This window comes from Rhamphochromis sp. 'chilingali' (assembly GCF_963969265.1).
Source record: "Rhamphochromis sp. 'chilingali' genome assembly, chromosome: 10".
NCBI lineage: Eukaryota > Metazoa > Chordata > Actinopteri > Cichliformes > Cichlidae > Rhamphochromis > Rhamphochromis sp. 'chilingali'.
The window spans coordinates 3,645,924-3,667,011 of NC_137937.1; the positions used below are offsets into that span (position 1 = coordinate 3,645,924).

Below are 21,088 nucleotides of genomic sequence, written 5' to 3' on the forward strand. Positions count from 1 at the left end.
CGATGTCGACACTGAAATCCACTGTCGCACCACGTCTCTACTAGAAGCAGCCATGCTGCCCGTGACATTTTCAAGATCACTCTGGTAATGTTCATTAAACACAATCTCTGCACTGCATATATGACTGGCAGGGGTGAAATATACATTACTTTGTTTTGTCATGCTTTAATTGTGTCTCTGCAAAGGAGAGCTGCGGCGCAAAAGAACCCTCCTCAAACTCACTGCCAGATTTGTCCTTGTATTTATAGACCTGGCAGGGCAGACTGAGAGAGGCAATAGAGAAAGCTGCGAGAGGGAACAAAGGAGTTTCTGAGCACAAATGCACATGGAAGGGCTGCAATGATACAGTGGAGGGGTTATCAATCAAAACGTTCGTGCATTTACTCGCACGCAAAACACAAGAATCTAGCTTAAAGCATAAAAATACACAGAGCGCTTCATCATAAACACTCTCTGTGGCTTGGTTGTCCTTTCATGAGCTCTGCTGTCAAATACATGTAGGCTTGGGTGAGGGTGTGGTTGATAACAGAGCGTGACGTCAAGCTTTACAAGTCAAGAGAAGCAAACATGAACAGCTAGAAGCTTCAGCTGGCTATAAATCCTGTGAATAAAAAGAAATCAGTATTGAAAAACATCTCATAAGGACTACAGTTGCTTCTCAAATAAACCCAGATTAAAAAAGAGAAATCCAACATCATGCCGGCCAAGTCATTTTGGTTTTTTCTTCGTTTTCACTGGTTGTTTGGTTTAGTTTTTATCACTAAAAACGACTCTGTTATGTTTAGGAAAAGTCGTTTCTAAATGCTTCTTTCCAACAATAATCCTGCACAAATTGCACTCAACAGTATCCTGTCCATTTATATGTCACGCCCAGCAGCATCCACATGTGACGAGTTTGGAGTGAGTTACCCATCTTTATGCATATCTCTGTTTTTGACATAAGGTTAGTCTTATTCTATGTTTGTCCCTTATTTCTTTCTTATTTCTACACATATCAGCCAGAATATTAGAACCTGATATTGTGTAGGCAGCCAAAACAGCCGTGACACATGAGGGAATTGACTGGGACCTCATGGGGTATCCTGTTGTGTCTGTCACTGGGAAATTGACAGTGAATAGGGCTTGTTCCAGCGCATCCAGTGAAAGCATGATTGGACTGGGATCTGGGGAGTTTGGGGAGGCTGGGTCAAAACCCTTGAGCTTTCTGATGTGTTCAAGGAACAGAGCTAAAGCGCTGTGATGGTGCCGCTGTGCAGGAGTACCATCGCTGTGGATGGTACCTGCTGAAATGTTTAGGTGGGTGTTAGGTAGGTGTCACATGAATGATGAGTTTGCCAGCTGGACATTCTAGCAAGATAGTTAACATTCATAAAACGTCTGTTTTTTAATGCCGTGGCTGAACAGTTTATGTGTCCAGTGATAGCACATGCGATATTTTGCATTTAGACCTCAGACTTCAGTTCAAACTTGCAGTTTAAAGTTGAGAGGCATTAAAAAGTTTAACTTTTTCCAAAATTTATATTCGCTATACTAAGATGTGATACGGAGAGCATGCAACAGATATGCAAAGTAAAAATGCAAAGTGGATGAAGGTAAATAGAAGATGACCTTTCAGAAATGCTTTTTTATATTTTTATTTATTTATTTATTTTAGAGAGATATGGAAAGCATTTACTATATAACTTCACAAGTAAATAAGATGCCATCTGCTGTGCCATCCCACATATTTGTTACTTCTTCCTTTGCCAGTTCTCATTGTTAAAAGGTGAGAAATTTCTTCACTCTCGTGCAAACACGCACACAAACACACACACACACACACACACACACACACACACACACACACACACACACACACACACACACACACACACACACACAGACACTCAGTGGCTGTGCAGTGAGCACCAGGAGTCTTCCACTGGGTGGAACAAGGATGTAACTATAGCACCATGCAGGGCTCCATCTGCTATGTGGCCATCCCTCTGTGGCCTGACCCCACGGATGCTGCTGAGTCAAAGTGACATTCTGGTTCACAGGGGTATTAGAAAGCCGAGCACCAGCAGAGAGGTAGCTCACAGCAAGAGTGGACGAGTAGCAGACATACCCTTTTTTTTCTTCACTTTTTTTGTCCTGATTGACATTTTGTCAGTCAGGACAACTAGAGCCAATAGAAAGTTGTTATTTCCTTTTCAGTAAGTTATATTTGGATCTAGTGGGAATAGCAGGCCGTAACCAGCTTACAGATAAGACAGGTAAACAACTTAAATAGTGCACCCTAGATGAGGTCTAATTGGATGCGTCAGCTGAGCCATCGGCTAATGTGAGCTGGCACTAAGATCGGCTGATCTGGGAGGTCCCAGCATTTGTGGCCTGTCGTAATATGTCTGACTACATGACTATAGAGATAACTGAAAATATCACCACTCTCATTACTGTTTTTACGACTAAGGATGATGTCAGCATGATGGCGCCTCTCCGTCTTCGTATTTAGCAAAACACTTTAAAGGCTGAGAAGGATTTACTGAAGTTAAATGGGAATCATAGTTTTGTTTACCCTGTAGTTCATTTCTATCAATATTCAGACGCAGAACAGTACTACAAGTGTTTCCTGCTCTTGTAAATAATTCAGCCACAGCAGTTATAATAGCCACCTCATTATCCCCGCATAATGAATTAGGGACGTGGAAACATGGGGAAATAAAAGCAGATGTGAGTGAAATGTGTTTGTCAGGCATTGAATTCTGAGCCTAATTGGGGCCGTGTGGAGGGGTGGGGGGGGAGGGGGGGGCAATCGCAAGATGCTGACTGCGTGTATTCACAGTTGCCATAGGAATCATTTAAGTGCTTCTGTCCAGTTAACACTGTTATTTCTTACTGCAAACTCGCAGTGCGTCTTTCAGAGAATACTGTATTTTCCGGAAATGACAGGGACGTTTGCCAGACTTGAAAACAACTATTATTAGCCGCGGAGAGTCTCAGCATCGTGACAGAATGTGTGAACTTAGAACAAGTGACGCTAGTGCACAGATCATTTTAATAATTGGGTCAGTCTCGGTAGCGGCACGATGTAGGACTCTAATCACAGATGTACAAAAGGGGTTGCTGTGGAGTCTGTGTGAGGAGGAGGCAGAAAGTTGAAAATGGATAGGGAGGGCTCCGCGGTTATGAAGGATGAAAGGAGGCTGAATGGGAGAGGGAGGAGGACACCGAACATATCAACAGCCTTTCTACTGCAGGAACCATGAGCAGACACCCTGATTGGCCCTGTAAGCCTTTTTCTGTGCAGTATAAGATCGGTCTGACTCACACAGTGATGTAATCATTTTGTGACAGGTGCAACCCTGCATTCATTTTATGTTATTTCTTTTTTCTCCACCTCTGTGGCAGATGGTATTATGTTTAAATGAGCAGCAGTCTGTTTTTCTTTATCTTAGTTCCAATATTTAGCTTTTTCCCCCTTTTTTTCAAAATGGCACATGTTCCAAGTCAAAGCAATCAACATTGAGGTTTTCAGGGACTCTCAGAAGTACCCACTCCAGAGTAGGTCCTTTTATTTTCCCTGAAAACGGCTGTGAAAGACTTTGTTAAATTGTCTAATCGTTGTTTCGCTCAGTATTTCTAGCATTTGTATCTCCGTTTTGTGTATGTTGTTTTTGAATCTGATTTGGTCCTACATTTGAGAAGAACACAGAATACCAATCTTTATTATTGAGTCTTTATTATTCATGTATTTGGCTTCTTCACATTCAGCACGCACTCTCCCATTACGCACAACGGAGATAAAACGCAGTCAGTTTGACTTTTGGCTGCCTGCTTCTACTAGGATATGTTGTCTTCATCGTACCATTAGCACTGAAAGGATACTATAACAACAAACTTTACCCTCCATGTTACCAAAGTCATACTTACAGTTTCTGGTAGGCTGGCTGTGCTGTGTGTTTTTCCATGTGGTCTCTTTGTTATCTTTAGTTTCTTTTCTTTTGCAGATGAAAACTGGGTCATTTGTAAATTAAAATATTTATTATTCCTCTGCCTTTGAGATAAATAGTTGTGCATCGGAGAGAAATATAAGTGTTTGCACTATGAAAATTCCTCTTTTACAGACCATTTTACTCACTCAAGGGAAAAACTTCTTTTTTAAATCCAACCAGCAGAAGCAAACAATGAGCCCGATGTTAACACATTCAACTCACGAACATCTCTGATATGAACATTTTAGCCTTTGATATGGTTGTAACTCATGACTTTGTCCTTGCTTACCTGAACACCTAAAAGGACCAGAGCCATTATTACAGTTTTTCTCGATTGCTAAAACACATTTCTTGAAACTATGCCTCATATTCTCACAACAGTAAACACAAATCCATAACATCTCACTCAATTTCCCAAACATCCTATTTCCAGGTCAAAATGAAGCTCTACACTCAAAACTATTCACTCTTGCTGAAAAACCAAACTTTGCCCTCAGACATCAAACACAAGCCCTCAAAAACACACACACTACAACAGAGTTTTGCACACTGGTACAATTAATTCAAAACAATAGTTCCAAAACAATTAGGTTGCTTATGGTTCTCCCCTTCAAAAACCTTTTCACATGATAAACACAAAAGACGCAACCAATGTATGTACAGTGGCACATTTTTATTCATGTACTATACAGTACAACACACACCAAAAAACATTATTCCACCTCAGCATCTTGTCTTTGGTCTGGGTCAGGCCAGAGAATCTCATCCACATCACAGGCTATATTGGCCCTAGCCAGGCAGCGGGGGTAAAATCCTCTTGCATGCCTGATCCACCCCTGGCATGCATCTACTGATATGTCTAGGCAGGCTTCTTCCATGGCCTGAAGGAGGTGAACACGGACATAAGGTTCTCGGTCATACACTTTCCACCGCCATGCCGAAAATAACTCCTCTATCGGGTTTAGAAAGGGAGAGTATGCAGGCAGAAAGATATTAGAAAACCTTGGGTTATTGGTAAACCAGTCACGAACCAGAGCAGCGCGATGGAAGCTGACGTTATCCCACACAACAACGTAGTGAGGCTGCTCTGGCTGTGCTGGTTCCCTGTAGTCCAGCTGGAACATATGTTGTCTTAAACCATCAAGAAAAGCAAGGAGAAGCATAGTGTTATAGGGTCCTAGTACGGCATGGCGGTGGAGTACCCCTCGTTGGCTGATGGCTGTGCACATAGTGACATTCCCCCCACGCTGACCAGGGACATTTACAATAGCCCGATGGCCAATTATGTTCCTCCCCCTTTTCCTTCTTTTGGTCAGGTTAAAACCTGCCTCATCCACAAAGATTATTTCATGGGGAACAGGCCGTCCTTCAATCTCAAAGATTCTCTGCAAAACACATAACACAGTAGAGTCAATCGGTACCCTGAACCACAGTTCAAGAGTGCTGAAATGGCAGCATAAACTGCCATGCTGTGATGGTACACAATACTTTATACAATATCCAAACTCATACCTGAACATATTCCACACGTTGGTTTTTCACTCTGTCAGAGTTTCGTTCGAAAGGGACTCGGTATGCCTGTTTCATCCGGAATTGATTCTTTCGGAGGATGCGGTCAATTGTGGAGAGGCTGATGGCATTTATGCCTCGAAAAAGATGATCATCCTCAATCACTCTCCTTTGAATCTCTTGCAGGCGGATTACATTATTTGCAATTACCATGTTTACAAGTTCCCTCTCTTGCCCCTCCGACAAAAGCCTTAACCTGCCTCCACCAGGTGGTCGTCTCTGTGTCCTACAAAAATAGAAGCACTCATTACTGTAACTGTCACACATTCGAAGGTTCTGATTGGTGTGTGATAAATTTTGACTCCTAGTGTTTCCACCTGGTTAATTGTGTGCTAATTGAGCTCAAGCTATGCTGACTTAAGTTAACATTATTGAATGCTAGTGCTTTCTAAATGACTACATGGTGTAAGCACTGAAAAATGTAGGGATTTGTGTGTAGAGTTTTGCAGTAACAGTTCACCAAATTTGACTCATGTGTCAAAGCAGGGAATAGTGTTTATAGTTCAGGGAAATGGGTGAGCTTTTTGAAAAATAGCGTTACGGTTTTGAAATTTTAGTTTAAAAGCCTGGTTATAGTGTTTAAGCAATCGAGAAAAACTGTAATACCACGAGTTACTCCTGTGATGTCCCTGCTACAACATTTCAAAGTGTCGGCTTCAGCCTTCCTGAAGGTCACAACACGACCCCTGAGATGGCTCCACAATTTTCAAACTTAGCAAACCTTTCCTTGCTGTAGACTCACATTAACATACATGTATAAAACTCACAATCTACCTTGCAGCAAGCAACAGCTTCTTGAATATACTCTTTGTCTTCTCTAATATATTCATATTAATCCTTTGAAGGAAAAATGCAATTAATAAAGTCAGCGTAGGTTTAATATCGGTGAATAATTCTTGCATTTCTTTTATCAGGTGTAAGCAGATGACGTACCCAGAGGACCTTCCTCAGATCTCAGTAGTCTTTATCTTTGTGAATGAGGCTCTGTCAGTGATCCTGCGCTCCGTCCACAGTGTGGTCAATCACACACCGGCACACCTGCTGAAGGAGATCATCTTGGTAGATGACAACAGTGACAGTGGTAAGACCTTTCACGGTTTTATTAATATAATATCTTATATTGGTTTTAATTCTCTTAAAAAATACCAGTTGTTTTTCTGTTGAGGTCAGTCTTTGTTCTTTAACATTAACTGAAAGCTTTAATTGAAATCTAGCCAGTTACAGTATTTCCTTATTGCAACATGTTTTTGTTTTTTGTATCAGGATCCTATCTCTAAGCTTATTCTCGGACAGGGAATTAAAAAAAAAATCTTATGGTTTGCTTATTCAGTTGAGACAGCCACTTTATTTAACTCTGGCTGTCTTCTCTCATGGAACAGCGCGACGTTTTTAAATTCATGTCTGAATTGTTGGTCTGTTTATGCTACGGTATATTTGAGTATTTTCTTATGTGTTCCTGTACCACACTTTTCTGAGTTTTTTATGTCTGTTTGGGTTCGTGAGTAACGGTTGAGGTGATGGCGAACCCCTGAGGGTAAACACTTGAGCACCAGGTTTTAAAATAGCATAAAAAAAGTGGGGGGAGCAGGGATGGATTTGTCTCATCTACACTGCCGTGTACTACTGTCTCCATGGCGATGTGGGCAAATCCTTCAGTGGTTTCCACTCCTCGGTGCCCACAGCAGCTGATGATGCTTAGCTTCATCTCCCCAAAGCTTTCCTGTTTGGAGAGCGAGTCACAATGAACTAGATTCCAGACCATGCTTGGCCCTTCTTCACTTGGCACTGAGTAGCAAGCCTGCCTCCCTCAGGCTGGCAGAAGAAAAGGACGCATAAATAACATACTAAAAGAAGGCAAACCAGGAGTCACCACTGGCACATTTCCATTCCCCACTAAGCCTCTAACTGCCGACCATTAAAAAGGGAGGCTTTAAAAGTCAGCGAACAGAGAGAATGGAGTCTGACCTCATGTCTCATTATATCGGCTTGACTGTAGTAGTAAACAAAACCTCTCCAGTGACTTCGTCGGTGGATTATTTTCAAACGAGGAACAGTTGTTATTATTTAGTAGTACGAAAGCTCGGGCTAATTGGGTTGGCATGTGTTCTGCAGTCATTTCCCTTTGAAATATACTTGGCTTCCTGTCTGTTTTATTCTTTCCTGCTTTTTAGACTATGTATCTCGCCTTCATAGTGTTCACCTATGTCTTGTTTCCTACTAGCTGCTCAGTCACACTACAGTAAAGATAGGACAGCAACCTCCATCCGGCTAGAAGCAATTGGTGGCTGCCCCGTGATTCAATTGAATATTTTTGCATTTAGCAAGTGATTGCAAGTAATTACGATAACCAACTGGGTGCCCAGTGTATGCACATGCAAAGTCCTCAACCTCTGGGCGACTAATAGGGGTGGATTTAAAAAATCGATTTCCCAATTTGACTCGATTTTAGTTTGAACAAAGCAATTGTGATTCATCAAATCCTGAATCGATTTTGAAATCTAAAAGTATTTTGCCAGAAATGCCAGAATCTCAGCTTCAAGCTCACAAAACTATTTTATCAACTGCCAAACAGCTAAAACAGCAAATAATTAAAGAGCAGGTAAACGCATGCCGCAAAAAGATATAAACACAAAGCGCGACCCGACGACACGCACACGTACATGCTGTTGGTGCTGAAAGACGATGTCTCACAGATTCTGAAGCTGCAGGTTTCGTCACTCTCCAATCCAAATTCATCAAAGACAAGAAAGCCTCATTTTAAAATTATGCCAAATTGCAAAACGCTTAGCTGTGTCTCTAATTAATCCTCTGTAACTTTACCTAATGCTGCTTCACTTCAGCAGCATTAGGTAATGTTCATATGTTGATTCGTGGTTTTCCTCAGTTTTTGTTCTACTGCAGAATATTTTTAAGGCGGTTATCTGCCATAGAAAGCCAGGCCAGAAAAATCTTCATGTTTTCTGTTTTTTTATCTTCAGTTACTTTGACACAAAGCCACCTGCTGTGATGCTCAAACCTATGGTGAAGTCTCACGAGTGTCAGCTTTGTTTTTATATATACATATAAAATATGGATATGTAATGATAAATGATCACAATGATAATATTTTTGACTGTCTGAGTTGAAATTGAATCGAATCGGAACCTTGTGAATCAGTGACGATACCCAGCCTGGTAACCACTTTTAATTGCAAAGGGATTGTGCAGGTCGCCTGCACATAATTGCAGTCCAATTTATAGAGGAAGAGAGATTGCCAGAAAATTTCAATAAATCCAAGTCAGCTGTGCCAAGCGTCTATGTGTTTCTTTGCAGTAGGGGACTCAGCTCTGCTGGCTGTATTCTGGTCATTTTCTCATGCTTCTTAGGTTTTCCAGCACAGATCTTTTCCTGATTTATTATAGCTTATTACTACATTATTATAAACAGCTGCAAGTAGTTACCAACTTGACTACATTCAATTGCAAACTGATGGCCCTGGTAGCAGGTTTTTGTCACCATCTTGAAGTGCCAAAGTTGTTCTGAACACTGCGAGTGTTGGTGAATGGTCACAGACCTGGTCAACATCTTCAAAGCAGCCATTTCAAAGGCACCGATAATGCAAGTTCTGGTCATGTCACAGTCTCCACTTGTTGTTTTGTCTAGTGCGATTGTTTCTGGTCCAGTACCTGCCTGTGCTAGCTGTCTCTTCTTTAAGGTTCTCATTCAAAGAGTGTAGGACACATTAATGCAGCCAGTCAGTCAGCAGCATTTGCAAAACAAATACATAATTAGGTTGCATTTCTAAGTACATGGCTACGTGTAGAACGCCTTCAAAAATCTAATTTTGAAGCAATTACCTAAAGAAAAAGGAAAAAAGAGGGAATCAATTATGTATTTGTGAAGTAATAAAATCTGGGTTTACAATGTTTTTATCCATTCATCATCACTCATTTTGACTGATAAAAGCATTGCATGGATTCAACATTACATTTCCCTTCAGTCCTGTAGTTTTACCAGTATTCAACTCACTCTTTTGATTTTATCTTCATCTTTATTGCTTTTTGGTCCATGTGCACGGTTCAGCAAAAAAGTAATGAATGCTGGCTCAAACGTAAAGTAGCAAAACATAAAGCCGGCATTCTTTTCCAAGTTATTTCACCCCAGAATCGTGGCCACTGCAGGAATGGAAGCTTGTCAAAACTGTCACAATAAAGTTGTCTCTGCTGAAAACGGACAAATTAAAACTGCTGTAAAAGAGGTTAACGTTAGTCTGCAGACATCACACTACATGACTAACAGCATGTGACTGCACTGTGCTTTAATTGACCACGTGCCTCATTCATCTGTAATGAAAGGTCAGTTTCAGGTCATTATCGCATCCATCAGCTTCTCTTAGTGTATGTTTACCAACACTGATGATAATTTGTGCAGATGTGCGAGTGGTGTCTTGGGAGTTGCGGCGCTGTGACATTAGAAAATTAACATGCAGACTGGACTGTTTGACCTTTAGTGGCTGCCTCTTACTGTCCCTGCTCGTTTAAGTAAAACTCAGTGAAATGAACTGAGGCACAGCCACTCCTGGAGTAAAAAATCACACACAGGAAACATGTTTGCCATGCCACGGCGACACATTTTCTTCACTGTGACATTTGTTTGATGACAGGTAGCACTGCTTCTAGTGTGCTATACTAAATTTACCCTTCCCCATTGATGAGCTGTGACTGTGTGTGTCAGTCAGGATGACTCCAGTTCATAGCTGTTCATAATGCGAGTAGCAAGGAAAGACTCAATGAGGCCTACGGTATTAAATTCCAGCAGATACCATCATAAATTGACAACTTAATGATTCATATAATGAAAACACGATATAAACTGAAAGCCATGTTGATTACAGCTTGTAATATACATTTCAAGTCAATACTGAATTGCTTTAAACGTTGCATACATTAAATCAGATTTATTCTTCAGAACAGACGGCATGCTCATTAGCAAAGAGCAAGAAATTCCTCTCACAGACAATTAATTAGGCAAAGAAAATGCACATTCAATTGAATATACAATCAAATATATTTCTTTTTGTTTGAATGGAACTGAGTCCTCATTTTCAGAAATAATTAAGGAACAAGAGTTTTCTTTGGTTAAATTTGCAGCAGGAAGCAGAAATCTAGAAAAATAGATACACAGCCTTCCTCCTGCAGCTTTTCTTTCTCTGCTCTAAGCTCCTCCCACCAGCAAAGGCTTGAAACAAATATTTGAATTAGAAGTTCGCACAATGCAGAACTCCATTTCTTTATTAACTGCATCTAGTAGTCTCAGAAAAAGGGGTTGGCGATATATCGAATTTACTCGAGGTATCGCAGGTTTTTCCAAGTATGATGGTTCAAATGGTTTTATTGCAACCGTCGAGTATAAATTGCCATGCGTGTTGTATTCTGTTGAAACTATTGCTGCAAAAGGTAGCAAATTTATTCCACCAGCTGAAAAGTCATCCATTGCAAAGTTATCACTGTTTTAAACTCTGCATATCAACGTCTCCCCACACAGAAAACGTTAAATAAACCAGCTGTGACGCCTGTGACTGTTCTTGGTTTGAGGTCGCTACATTTTTTTGTCTTATAATTCTTATATGTTACAATTAAAAAAAGAGCACCTTTGTAATTTCACTTGTTTTATTTTGTCTCGTGAATTATTGCTTGATGTCCTTTATTGTTGCTATTTGTTTGTTAAAACCACAGATAGAGATTTACTGTGGCAATACTGCCATTTGTGAAAACATCTGTGTGCAGCTGATGGTTAAATTTTTTTTTTAATTCATTCTGATTTTTTGTATTCAAAGTAGAAAACAAATATGGAGTGGTCAATTTGAATGAGTATACCAGTGCATGTTTAGGCACTATATGCTTCAAAATAACATTTGTATTTGAATGTTATTTAAGCACATCATGATATACATCGTGTGTCGTGATATAGCCAAAAAATATTGTGATTTTAGATTTTCCTCATGCTACCCAGCCCTACTTAGAATAAATACGTTGCTCTAACTTAGTTATCTTAAATAAGCGCCACCAAGTTTCCATAATTTTTCTAAGTTCTGGAACATAAAAAATTAAATTAAACTGTCCCATATAACACATGGTGGTGAAGGTGTGCATGGATTTTTTTTTCCTGTTTTAAAAATAAGTCATACGCCTGACTTTTGTCTCACCCAAGTGTTAGACGTGATCTTGTGTGAGTCTTTGAGACGTCTGTGTCATCAGCTTAATTTTTCTTTTCCTGACAAAAACATGAAGAAATTGCTCAATAAAAATCTTTAACAAATTTTTAAGCAATACATATGCAAATTGATGTTTATTTATTTATTTTTTCATAGAAGGTTCAAGAAACAATTTAGTTAAAAAATGTAAATGTTCTTTGTTTCATGGTTCAGGCGTTACAGGTTTAACCTGGGATTGCAATCGTGCTCTCTCAGGGGAAACTGGCCCATCGCACCACCACGTCGTACTTCCTGTGTTAACCTTTTTACCCTTTTAGTCTGGACTGATAAAACTGGCTAGGCTTTCTAAATCCAGATAACAGAGCCTAGAGTAGCTACAGGACTCTAGTTCCCTCTAATTTCACTTCCAGTATATTGAAAGATTAGCGTAGACTTTTTTCCCCTAACAATGTCAAAAAGCATTTTGCCTGCTACAACTTTTACAGCTTTCAGTCATTGCTTGCAGCAAACAAGCTGTACAGTATCTCTAGCAATTTATCTGTCAGTTATTCAGAGAAAATCAAGCAAGATGTTGAGCGATAAGAATTTAAAATGAAGCAGATGCTCAGACATTAAGATCAGGTACGTTAGAAGAGGAAAAGATCAAACACCAACCAGTTTACTGTCATGCTGTTCCCAATAAATGCGTGAGAGGTGGGTGACCTCAATATTGCTGACATGCCGCGGCACAAATCATTTCTGCAACTCTGAAGCGTGTTGACAAAAACGTTTTCCACTTACAGTGACGAACTGTACTGTACTCTGACGCAGCGTTTCAGCTGGAAGCTTTCGTGTCAGGATGACAAGCACATGATTCCTTTTTTAATATTTAATCCATCATCACATTACTTGTGGTGAGCCAGTTTACCCATTAGGTAACTTTACTATTCTGCTCATGATTGATTAAAGCGATCGATATCTGGCCTGTTCAGGGATCAGTGTCGGAGACAAGTCAATAAATCCAGAGTTAAAAGAATGTGGCCTGTGGTTTGTGTTGCACAAGTAAATCTCTTTCCTCTGAAGGTGATCATTTTACTTCGCCAGACAAAAACATAATTAAGAGGTGTTCTGAGGCTGGTCTTATTGGAGGAGAAAATCCTGGGGGTTAATTTTAATAGACTGCCAGTTAGACATCTCTTTGGACAGCAGGAAGGAGTGAATGTTCAGGCTTTAAAAAGAATGTTCAGTAACACTTCATCATCCACCCTTAACACAGCACTCTATAACCTCCCATGACTTCCAGGGATTCATGGTGTTCCTTGCACAGTATGTATTCATTTAAATTCACAGTATGATGGATAGTTATCCTCTGCCATGTTGCATTGCCAGTACTTTAAAATGTATTCCCAGCTCCATAACTCTCTTCCGATGGATGCATTCCAGCGTTTTATTTGCAAGGATCAGAGAGAGCCCCATAACTTTTCTTCTTTCCAGCAAAGCCTAGTAATTATTACACCCTAATAGCTTTTATTGTATTGTAGCTGCAGGGTAGACTGATGATGAAGGAGCCTCACTGCACAGGTCCGAAACCTGCTATGGGTGCAATCAGAACTAAGCTGCTGAGGGGCTTTACAATGCAGCTTCTAACAGTGACTGATTTAAATTCAATAAGCTGAACCCTACAAACCTTATAGTTCATAAATTATTTTACGTGATGTTATTATTAAATTCCCACAACGTTTTCATGTGTATCCATCCCTTTGTGATCCTTTAAAGAGCTGGATAAAAAGTAGATGAAAGAGAAAAAGTCAAACTTTAATAAGTCCAGCTTTTGCAGGATGGGATGCTTCTTACCATTTGGGACACATTAAAGGGGTATCAACACAGAAAGTGACTAGCAGTGAGCAGAGACCACAGGAAGTCAATGCCAACATTCAACCTTCAAGAGATGACAGGCACAGTAACTGCTGGTTAAACCTTTCAATACACTGGAGACAGCAGTAGGCAGTGGTTAGGGACCAACTGCTACAAAGTGATGCATAGCAAACACATTCCCTCTTCTGTGGGTGCTCCTTAATCGTTACCTTTTCCATCCATCCATTTGTTATCTTATTCAGAGTTCAGCTTCCATAGGGTGAGAGATGAGTACACCGTGGACGGATCGCCAGCGTGTCGCAGTGCTGGAACAGAGAGACAGACAGACATTTGCACTCACAGTGCCAATTTAGAATCATCAATTAACCTGACCTCACTAACTGCGTGTCTTTGGACTGAGGGAGGAAGCCAGAGTACCTGGAAAGAACCCACACAGACGCAGGAAGAACATGACATGCAAACTGCACCCAGAAAGGCCCTGATGTTGGATTAGGACCTTTTTACCTACCTACACCACCATGGTGCACATCATTACCGATTTATAAAGGGGGGGGAAAGTCATAAAATTATTGATTTTTCTCTTGACTTTTAATTTGAGTGATTTGAAAATATCAAACAGTAGAAGCTGATTTTGATTCAAATTAATCGACATCATCTCAACCTGTCAGGATGAATGTTCTAAATGACCACCTCATATATGTCATCAGCAGAGGAGGTACTCAAATAGTTTACTGCTGTAAATGACCCACAGCAGACCTGACAGTTCAATGCTTTTCAGCATACTTATTAACTTGGATGCTGTACACACAGCGGCTGCAGCTTTCCAGCCGCACACATCACCATCTCTAACAACCACAGACAGACAGCACAGCTTTTTATGCCAGAAAGGTGGGATTGCAGATGCTGTGCAGGTGCATCCGTCTCTCAGACCACGCCCCGCCACAACTACAAACACAGAAAAGATGTATGTCATCACAGTCACAAATATTAAAAAGTAATTTTTTTACAGAAAATGCTTCGGATGACTGCTCTGTAGTAGCTGTAGTAGTGGCAAAAGTACCACGGTGTCAAAATAAGAGCAGGGGCAAAGCTGCAATATAAGTACAAACTACCAGTATGCCTTCAAAGTTTGTTACCATGGCACCCTTGTTAAATACATTTACAGTAATAAATGGTCATTCAAATTCTGTCTAATTGTTTACTTACCTGATGTAGTGTTCACGTGGACTTCAACACCATTAATCTAGCTTAGCTTAGACAATTTTGCAAATTGCCTATTAGGGAAGTTGTATCTATTGCATCTGTATCTGTCTACAAAATGAAAGAATACCCTTTTTTTTTCCTTTCTTTTTTCTTTAGCTAGGACCCGTGGCAAATATGAGGGGCATCTATTAAATCTCCAAAATTACATACTTTTGACTGGGTTCCCCTAGGACCTCAACATACTGGTACTTTTAAAAAGCAATATGTAAAATAGAACTAGAAACGAATGATATGAAGTCATTGGGAACTAAATGACAAAATCATGGAAATTAAAATGATGGGAAAAAGCCTCAGGGGTCTGCAGGTACTGCAGTCTGTGGGATTACTGGTTAATTTAGTGTTAAATGCTCATGCTTTTTTTCTGTCTCTTCGAGGGCCAGTAGGATACCAGCAAATTCACCCTCTCTCCCTGCAGCATTCACCACTGTATGTTAAGACCTTCAGCTAGAAAAAGACTCCTGACAATCCTTCACTATGTCTCCTCAATGACACACAGGGGATTAGACTGCCATTTTTCTTGTACTTTCACCGGCTGATTTATGTTGCTAGCTGAAGTCAGAAGCTAGGTGTGGATGCTGTTCAGAGCCGATGTGCCACACGCTTCCTTATTAATCTCTCCCTCAGAAAGTGGAGCGCTCAGCAGTAACCCAGAGGAGAAGCTCAAACAGCCATCTATCCTCCGACGAAACACAGACAGCAATTTGCACAACTGGCTGTTTACCCATCAAACTTTGTTTCCAGTGATGACAGCCAGCCTCATCCGTGAGAGGAGAGCAGAGCAGAGACAATATTATAATCCAGTTGGAATAAAGACTTGCGATGAGGAATGCCTTAGGACTACAGTAACTTGTATAGAAATCGTTAACTTGGTCTCAAGTGACTAGAATAGAAATACACAACATTAACATCTATACACATCTATACAGAATATTAAAGGAAAAGCTCATGTTTTCCAGCAGTTTCTAATTAAATGAAACAATTACTGGAAAATTTAAGATGAATTTCTAAGTAAGACGAGATAAGATAAGACTTTATTGATCCCACAACGGGGAAATTTTTGCGTCACCTCAGCTCAGGTACAGATATCAGAAGGAAATACAAAAATACAAATAAGTACAATCAATGAAAAAAAGTAAGATAATACACTATATACAATGGTAGCATACACAGTATGTGATTATGGATATGGTTGGAAATATGGAAGACATAAACTATATAGCTTGATTTAGCTATTGTACCACTATTATTCCTATTTACACACACATGTACACACTAAATATACATATGTATACATATGTACATTTTTATTTTATTCTATTCTGTACAGTTGTGTACTGTATTTATTCTTATTGTATTCTAATTTTTGCCTCATAACTTTTGCACTGTCCACTTCCTGCTGTGACAAAACAAATTTCCCACGTGTGGGACTAATAAAGGTTATCTTATCTTATCTTATCTTATATACATACGTATACCTGCACATGTCCATACACATGGAAGGTCCATTATGCATGAAGTGGTGACCGTGGATGTTCACAGTGTCCAGTGACTTATGACATCGTGATTGAGGAGTTATAAGTATTCTTGTGTTGGCTATGCTCCCCTTTTTTTTGAATGGAAGCATGGTCTAGTACAGCGGTGCCCAACCCCCGGGCCTCGGGCCGGTACCGGCCGCGAGAGTTGAGGCTCAGGTGTGAAATGTGTGGTTTTCAGGGTTTTTATCGGTTTTCAGCGTTATTTTGTTATCGTTTTTATCATTAACTCTGTTTTCCTGGGTCTTTTCACGTGTGTTATGAATAAATCTTCTTTTTTTCGGTACCGGTACTAGTTTTATTTTGTTGTATTTATCCGCGACACCTTAAAGGCCGGTCTGTGAAAATATTGTCGGGCATAAACCGGTCCGTGGCGCAAAAACGGTTGGGGACCGCTGCTCTAGTATGCTCAGAATCAGTGTTCTGCTTCATTATGAATCCTTATTCACAATGATGCAAAGCAGAGGGTTCTTACTGTTCTTCTGAAGCAGACCTTTCTTGTGTTTAGTCCTCTCAGACCACTATCAGACATTTTTCTTTTGACAGAACTTTGACTTTCTGGATTCTTCCTGTATTTGGTTTGCCAATTCTGTATCAATGATCAAGCTTGATGTATTGATCTTCTAATGGCGTACCCACTTTTGGTCTGTCTTTTTACGCTTTGGATTCCACTGATCAAGTTTCTATCAGACTAAATGTTTTAGATTGCTGTGCTCTGTCTGCTTTGAAACCTTCAGTGTTTCCTTGGTTTGATGCTGAGAAAGCCTGCAATGGTTTTAAGTAAGCAATATTCTGCTGGTATCCCCTTTATTGCAAGTCAGCAATGGCTGCAAGTTGATTGTCTTGAATAAGCCTCTAACGAGTACATCAAATCCACCATTGTCCTCTAAAAGATGCTCTAATGGAAGCAATACAACTGAAGAAAACGGAGCTTTTTTTCAAGTTTCAAACTTCATTTCAAGTTCTGAATGATTCAACTCAGTTTAGTTTTATTCATATAAATATCATTTATCTGATAACACAAAGAGACATTCACAAGACAGCTGTAGTTATAGCAGATGTTATCATATGAAAGTGCTGAGACTGTAGGTGAAAAAACAGAAAGCAATGATTTACTAATCTCACAAACACATATTTAATTCACAATAGAACACAGAACACACATTAAATGTTTAAACTGACCAATTTTAATATTTCATGAAAAAATAATTATTGCCTTGTTTTGAATTTGATCGCAGAAAAACATTTAAAAGAGTTGGGACAGGAGCAGCAAAAGGCTGGAGAAGTAAATGCTCCTAAAGACGAGAGTTTCTAAGAAGAAAATACAAAATAATATTCTTCAAAGTAAAAATTGTAAAAATTTTGAGTATCTCATCATCTACAGTTTATAATATCATCAAGAGATTACGATCATCTGCTGTGTGCAAGAGACATTAAAAACAGGCATGATTTTGTTGAGGAAATCAGTGCAGCGGCTCAGGAACACTTCCAGAAATTCAAAAAAGCTGGTTGAAGCCCTGCATGCAAAGAAGAAGTTGCATGTTTTTGAAAAACATGCACAAATCATCTAAACTAAAGAGCAGAGAGGCCATCCAGCTTAATCCCAGCAGTCATTTCAGAAGCGTCCTTCATCGGAGGTGCATTAATGCCCATGGAATTGGCAGCTTGCACATCTAGAAAAGCATCTAGATGTGCTGTACTGCATTTTTTAAGAAAAGGACTTGTCGTGCACCAAAAGGACAATGGTGCACGACCACATACTGCTGCATAGTGCAGATTTAGCAAACACATGGCTTCGTACCAAAAGAATCTGAGTGCTTAACTTTCCCACCTGCGGTCAGATCCTTTCACCAGCTTAAAACATTCCTTGTCTAAAAGTCCAGCAGCTGGTCCCCTCAGCTTCCATCAAATTCAAATTGAGTTTAGATTTTTTCTTAAAATTGTACCTTTGCTCAGTTTAAAGACTTGATCTGTTTTCTGAGTTTTATTTTGAATAAAATATGTGTTGATGAAATTTGCAGTTCATTGCATTTTGGCTTGATTTCCCTTTTACACAGGGTCCCAACAGTTTCAGAATTGGACATTGTGGAGTTAGCTGTAAGAAAGCTGATGTATTTCACAGCCTTTTGAATTGATCCAAATTTCACTCCAGTACACGCTGATGTGAAAATGCTTCAGTTTAACTTGGAGAGTACAGGAAACTAAAACTGCCAGCTGGATATTTGACTTGGTGACAAACTGCTTGCTGCACAAGTAGACATATTTAGTGTCAGGATCCCAGATGTTTCCCTCTTCTTCTTGTTGATGCCTCGGGTCTTATTTCTCGTATGCTCAGCTTTTCAGCTCACACAGACTTTGTTCTGGGTACCTTAGTCCCATTTGTAGTACATCATACCACACTGGAGGTGAGAAGGAGGTATATAATCATGTTTTTCTGATTTTTTTGGTCTCCTAGTAGAAGTAACCGACCAGGAGGCACCATGACCACATGTAAAGTCACCAGAACGCGATCAGTTGTCTGTGGGATGAGCAGGACTCTATTAGGCTCTGTCTCTCTGTTTGACTGAGCTGGCAAACCTCAGTCACTGATAAGCACACATTCATGAATCACTGAATAAAGCTTCAAACTCAGAGTAGATGGGGTGTGCGTTTGATCAGAGCTGGGTTGGCTAAGAAAGTAATGCTGCTGATTGCTCTTGCTGATGAGTACTTAGTAAAGAAAAGTAATGGCTTTTTTAGTGAGTAATACGAATAACTGATTGCATTTGGTGATCACTATTTCTCTTTAGGTGTAATCTAAAAGTTAAACACTCTGAAAGGGGAAAGAAGGGATTTTCTGAGCTAAAAATCACTGACTACAGCTACCTTGTTAATGTTTTCCTGTTGTCATGTGGGTGTCTTTTAAAGGAGGGCTCTCTCTAATCTCTTCCAGTGGAGCTGAAATTCAACTTGGATCAGTATGTGAACAAACGTTACCCAGGCCTCGTAAAGATTGTGAGAAACAGCAAGCGGGAGGGTCTGATCCGGGCCCGTATACATGGCTGGAACGCGGCCACGGCTCCCGTCGTCGGCTTCTTTGACGCTCACGTCGAGTTCAACACCGGCTGGTAAGGTCATGTTTAACTTGAAAAGGTCTAAGCGGTTTCTCTGTCCTCTCTCACCTTTGCCTTTGCTTTTTATGTTTTTTAGAACAGAGGGATGTCATGTAAATTTATTATCACTCAATTATGCAGTCTGGTCTGATCTAAGCATTCTGATAAAACACCAGGCGAGGTTCTAACCGAGACAGCGTTTTTCAGGACAGTGGCGCTTATTATGCAGAAGGGTTTCTAGCTGGTAATCCTTTTCCTCTTTGCATTTCCTTTTTTAAATTGTAAGAATCACTTTTGGTTAGAGCTGGATAAAAAGACAGCCCGGCTAATATGGCATTACCTGTCGAGCAAATACACACTTACGACAAGTGAGAGCGAGTCAACCACTGTGAAATGTGAGAGTGAGTGTAATTAAAGAGGTAGCTCAAATGTTGTGCATTTCAAAATTATTTTACTTGCAGGCTCTGGGCTCATTTTGCGATATGAAATTACTTCTGGGGGTCTCAGTCCAATGTCTGCCTGCTGCTTAAGTTTAACGGCAAACAAGTAACTCAAAAAGATGTAATTGGCACCTAATTTGAGCCTGTCATGCCGTCAGTGTCTGATGAAGCTTTGTTCCCTGGAAGCTGCCTGAGAGTCAAGAAAGGGACAAGGAAGAAGATGAGGAAGACTGAGTCTACAGCATCTCTGAATGCTTTTCGATCTTTACAGCTAAATAGATGCAAGAAATATAAACACATCCAAATGTGCTATTCAGATTTGTGACAGCTGTCATGCCAGTTCTTCTTAGTCATAAACTGGTCAAAAGAAAAACACAAAGAAATAATGCACATGTCTCTACAATCAACAGAACTGTTGATCAAACCTCCCAAAATTTCCCAAATAAGTCAAGTCTTCCTTATAATTATGACATTCAGATATTTCCAGTGTATTCAATGCTTCTACAATTAGGACAATAAATGTAAGCAATTGTTAAGGTTCAAATATTGAGGAGGAGAGTACAAACAACCATGGTCCAGAAGATCTTGGTCAAACAATTGATTTTAATGAATACACGCGTGGGAAGACCTCTCTGTACGCAGACAGGAATTAATCTTCGACTTAATCAAAGCATAAACAGATTTTTTATACCATCAGGGATTGAACTTACTGACACCCCCTCATGCGTCATCAGACAGAATATATGGATACGTCAAATCAAAACCACAATGACTTTTAACACAGTTTAAAAAGAACATTGTCTTCTATCTTCATGGCAGGTACTTCCTGTCACTGCCGGATGCTCGCTTATCATCTTGACACATCAGCAGCAGTTCTGCGACAAACTGCTCTTTTTGCAACCCCGAGCAAAACATGATTAAACTTCCACCTATAAATGATTCTCTTTAACTAAGTGTGTGTGTGTGTGTGTATCTGTGTGCTAACCACAATTGCACCCTATTTCACCTCGCCGACTAGCTCCTGACCTCTCACCAGACAGAGAGACAGAAGCCACTCTCATATATGTAATAACCGAACTGAAACTATGTATATGTCATCTACTAAATAAATGTTTTAATCAAGAACCTCTACTAAAAGCTTAATACAAGAATATAAAAGTATAACAGACAA

At 40.0% G+C, this 21,088-nt stretch overlaps 1 protein-coding gene across 1 annotated transcript in view; it reads left to right on the top strand.

Annotated features, from left to right (window-relative positions):
- The window catches only part of galnt9 (polypeptide N-acetylgalactosaminyltransferase 9), a 115,261-nt gene that overhangs the window by 24,477 nt on the left and 69,696 nt on the right, over positions 1 to 21,088 (top strand). Inside the window, exons 3-4 of the mRNA XM_080893759.1 lie at positions 6,458 to 6,624; positions 19,318 to 19,492. Of these exons, the coding sequence (XP_080749885.1) occupies positions 6,458 to 6,624; positions 19,318 to 19,492 (342 nt within the window). The remainder of the gene's footprint in view (positions 1 to 6,457; positions 6,625 to 19,317; positions 19,493 to 21,088) is intronic.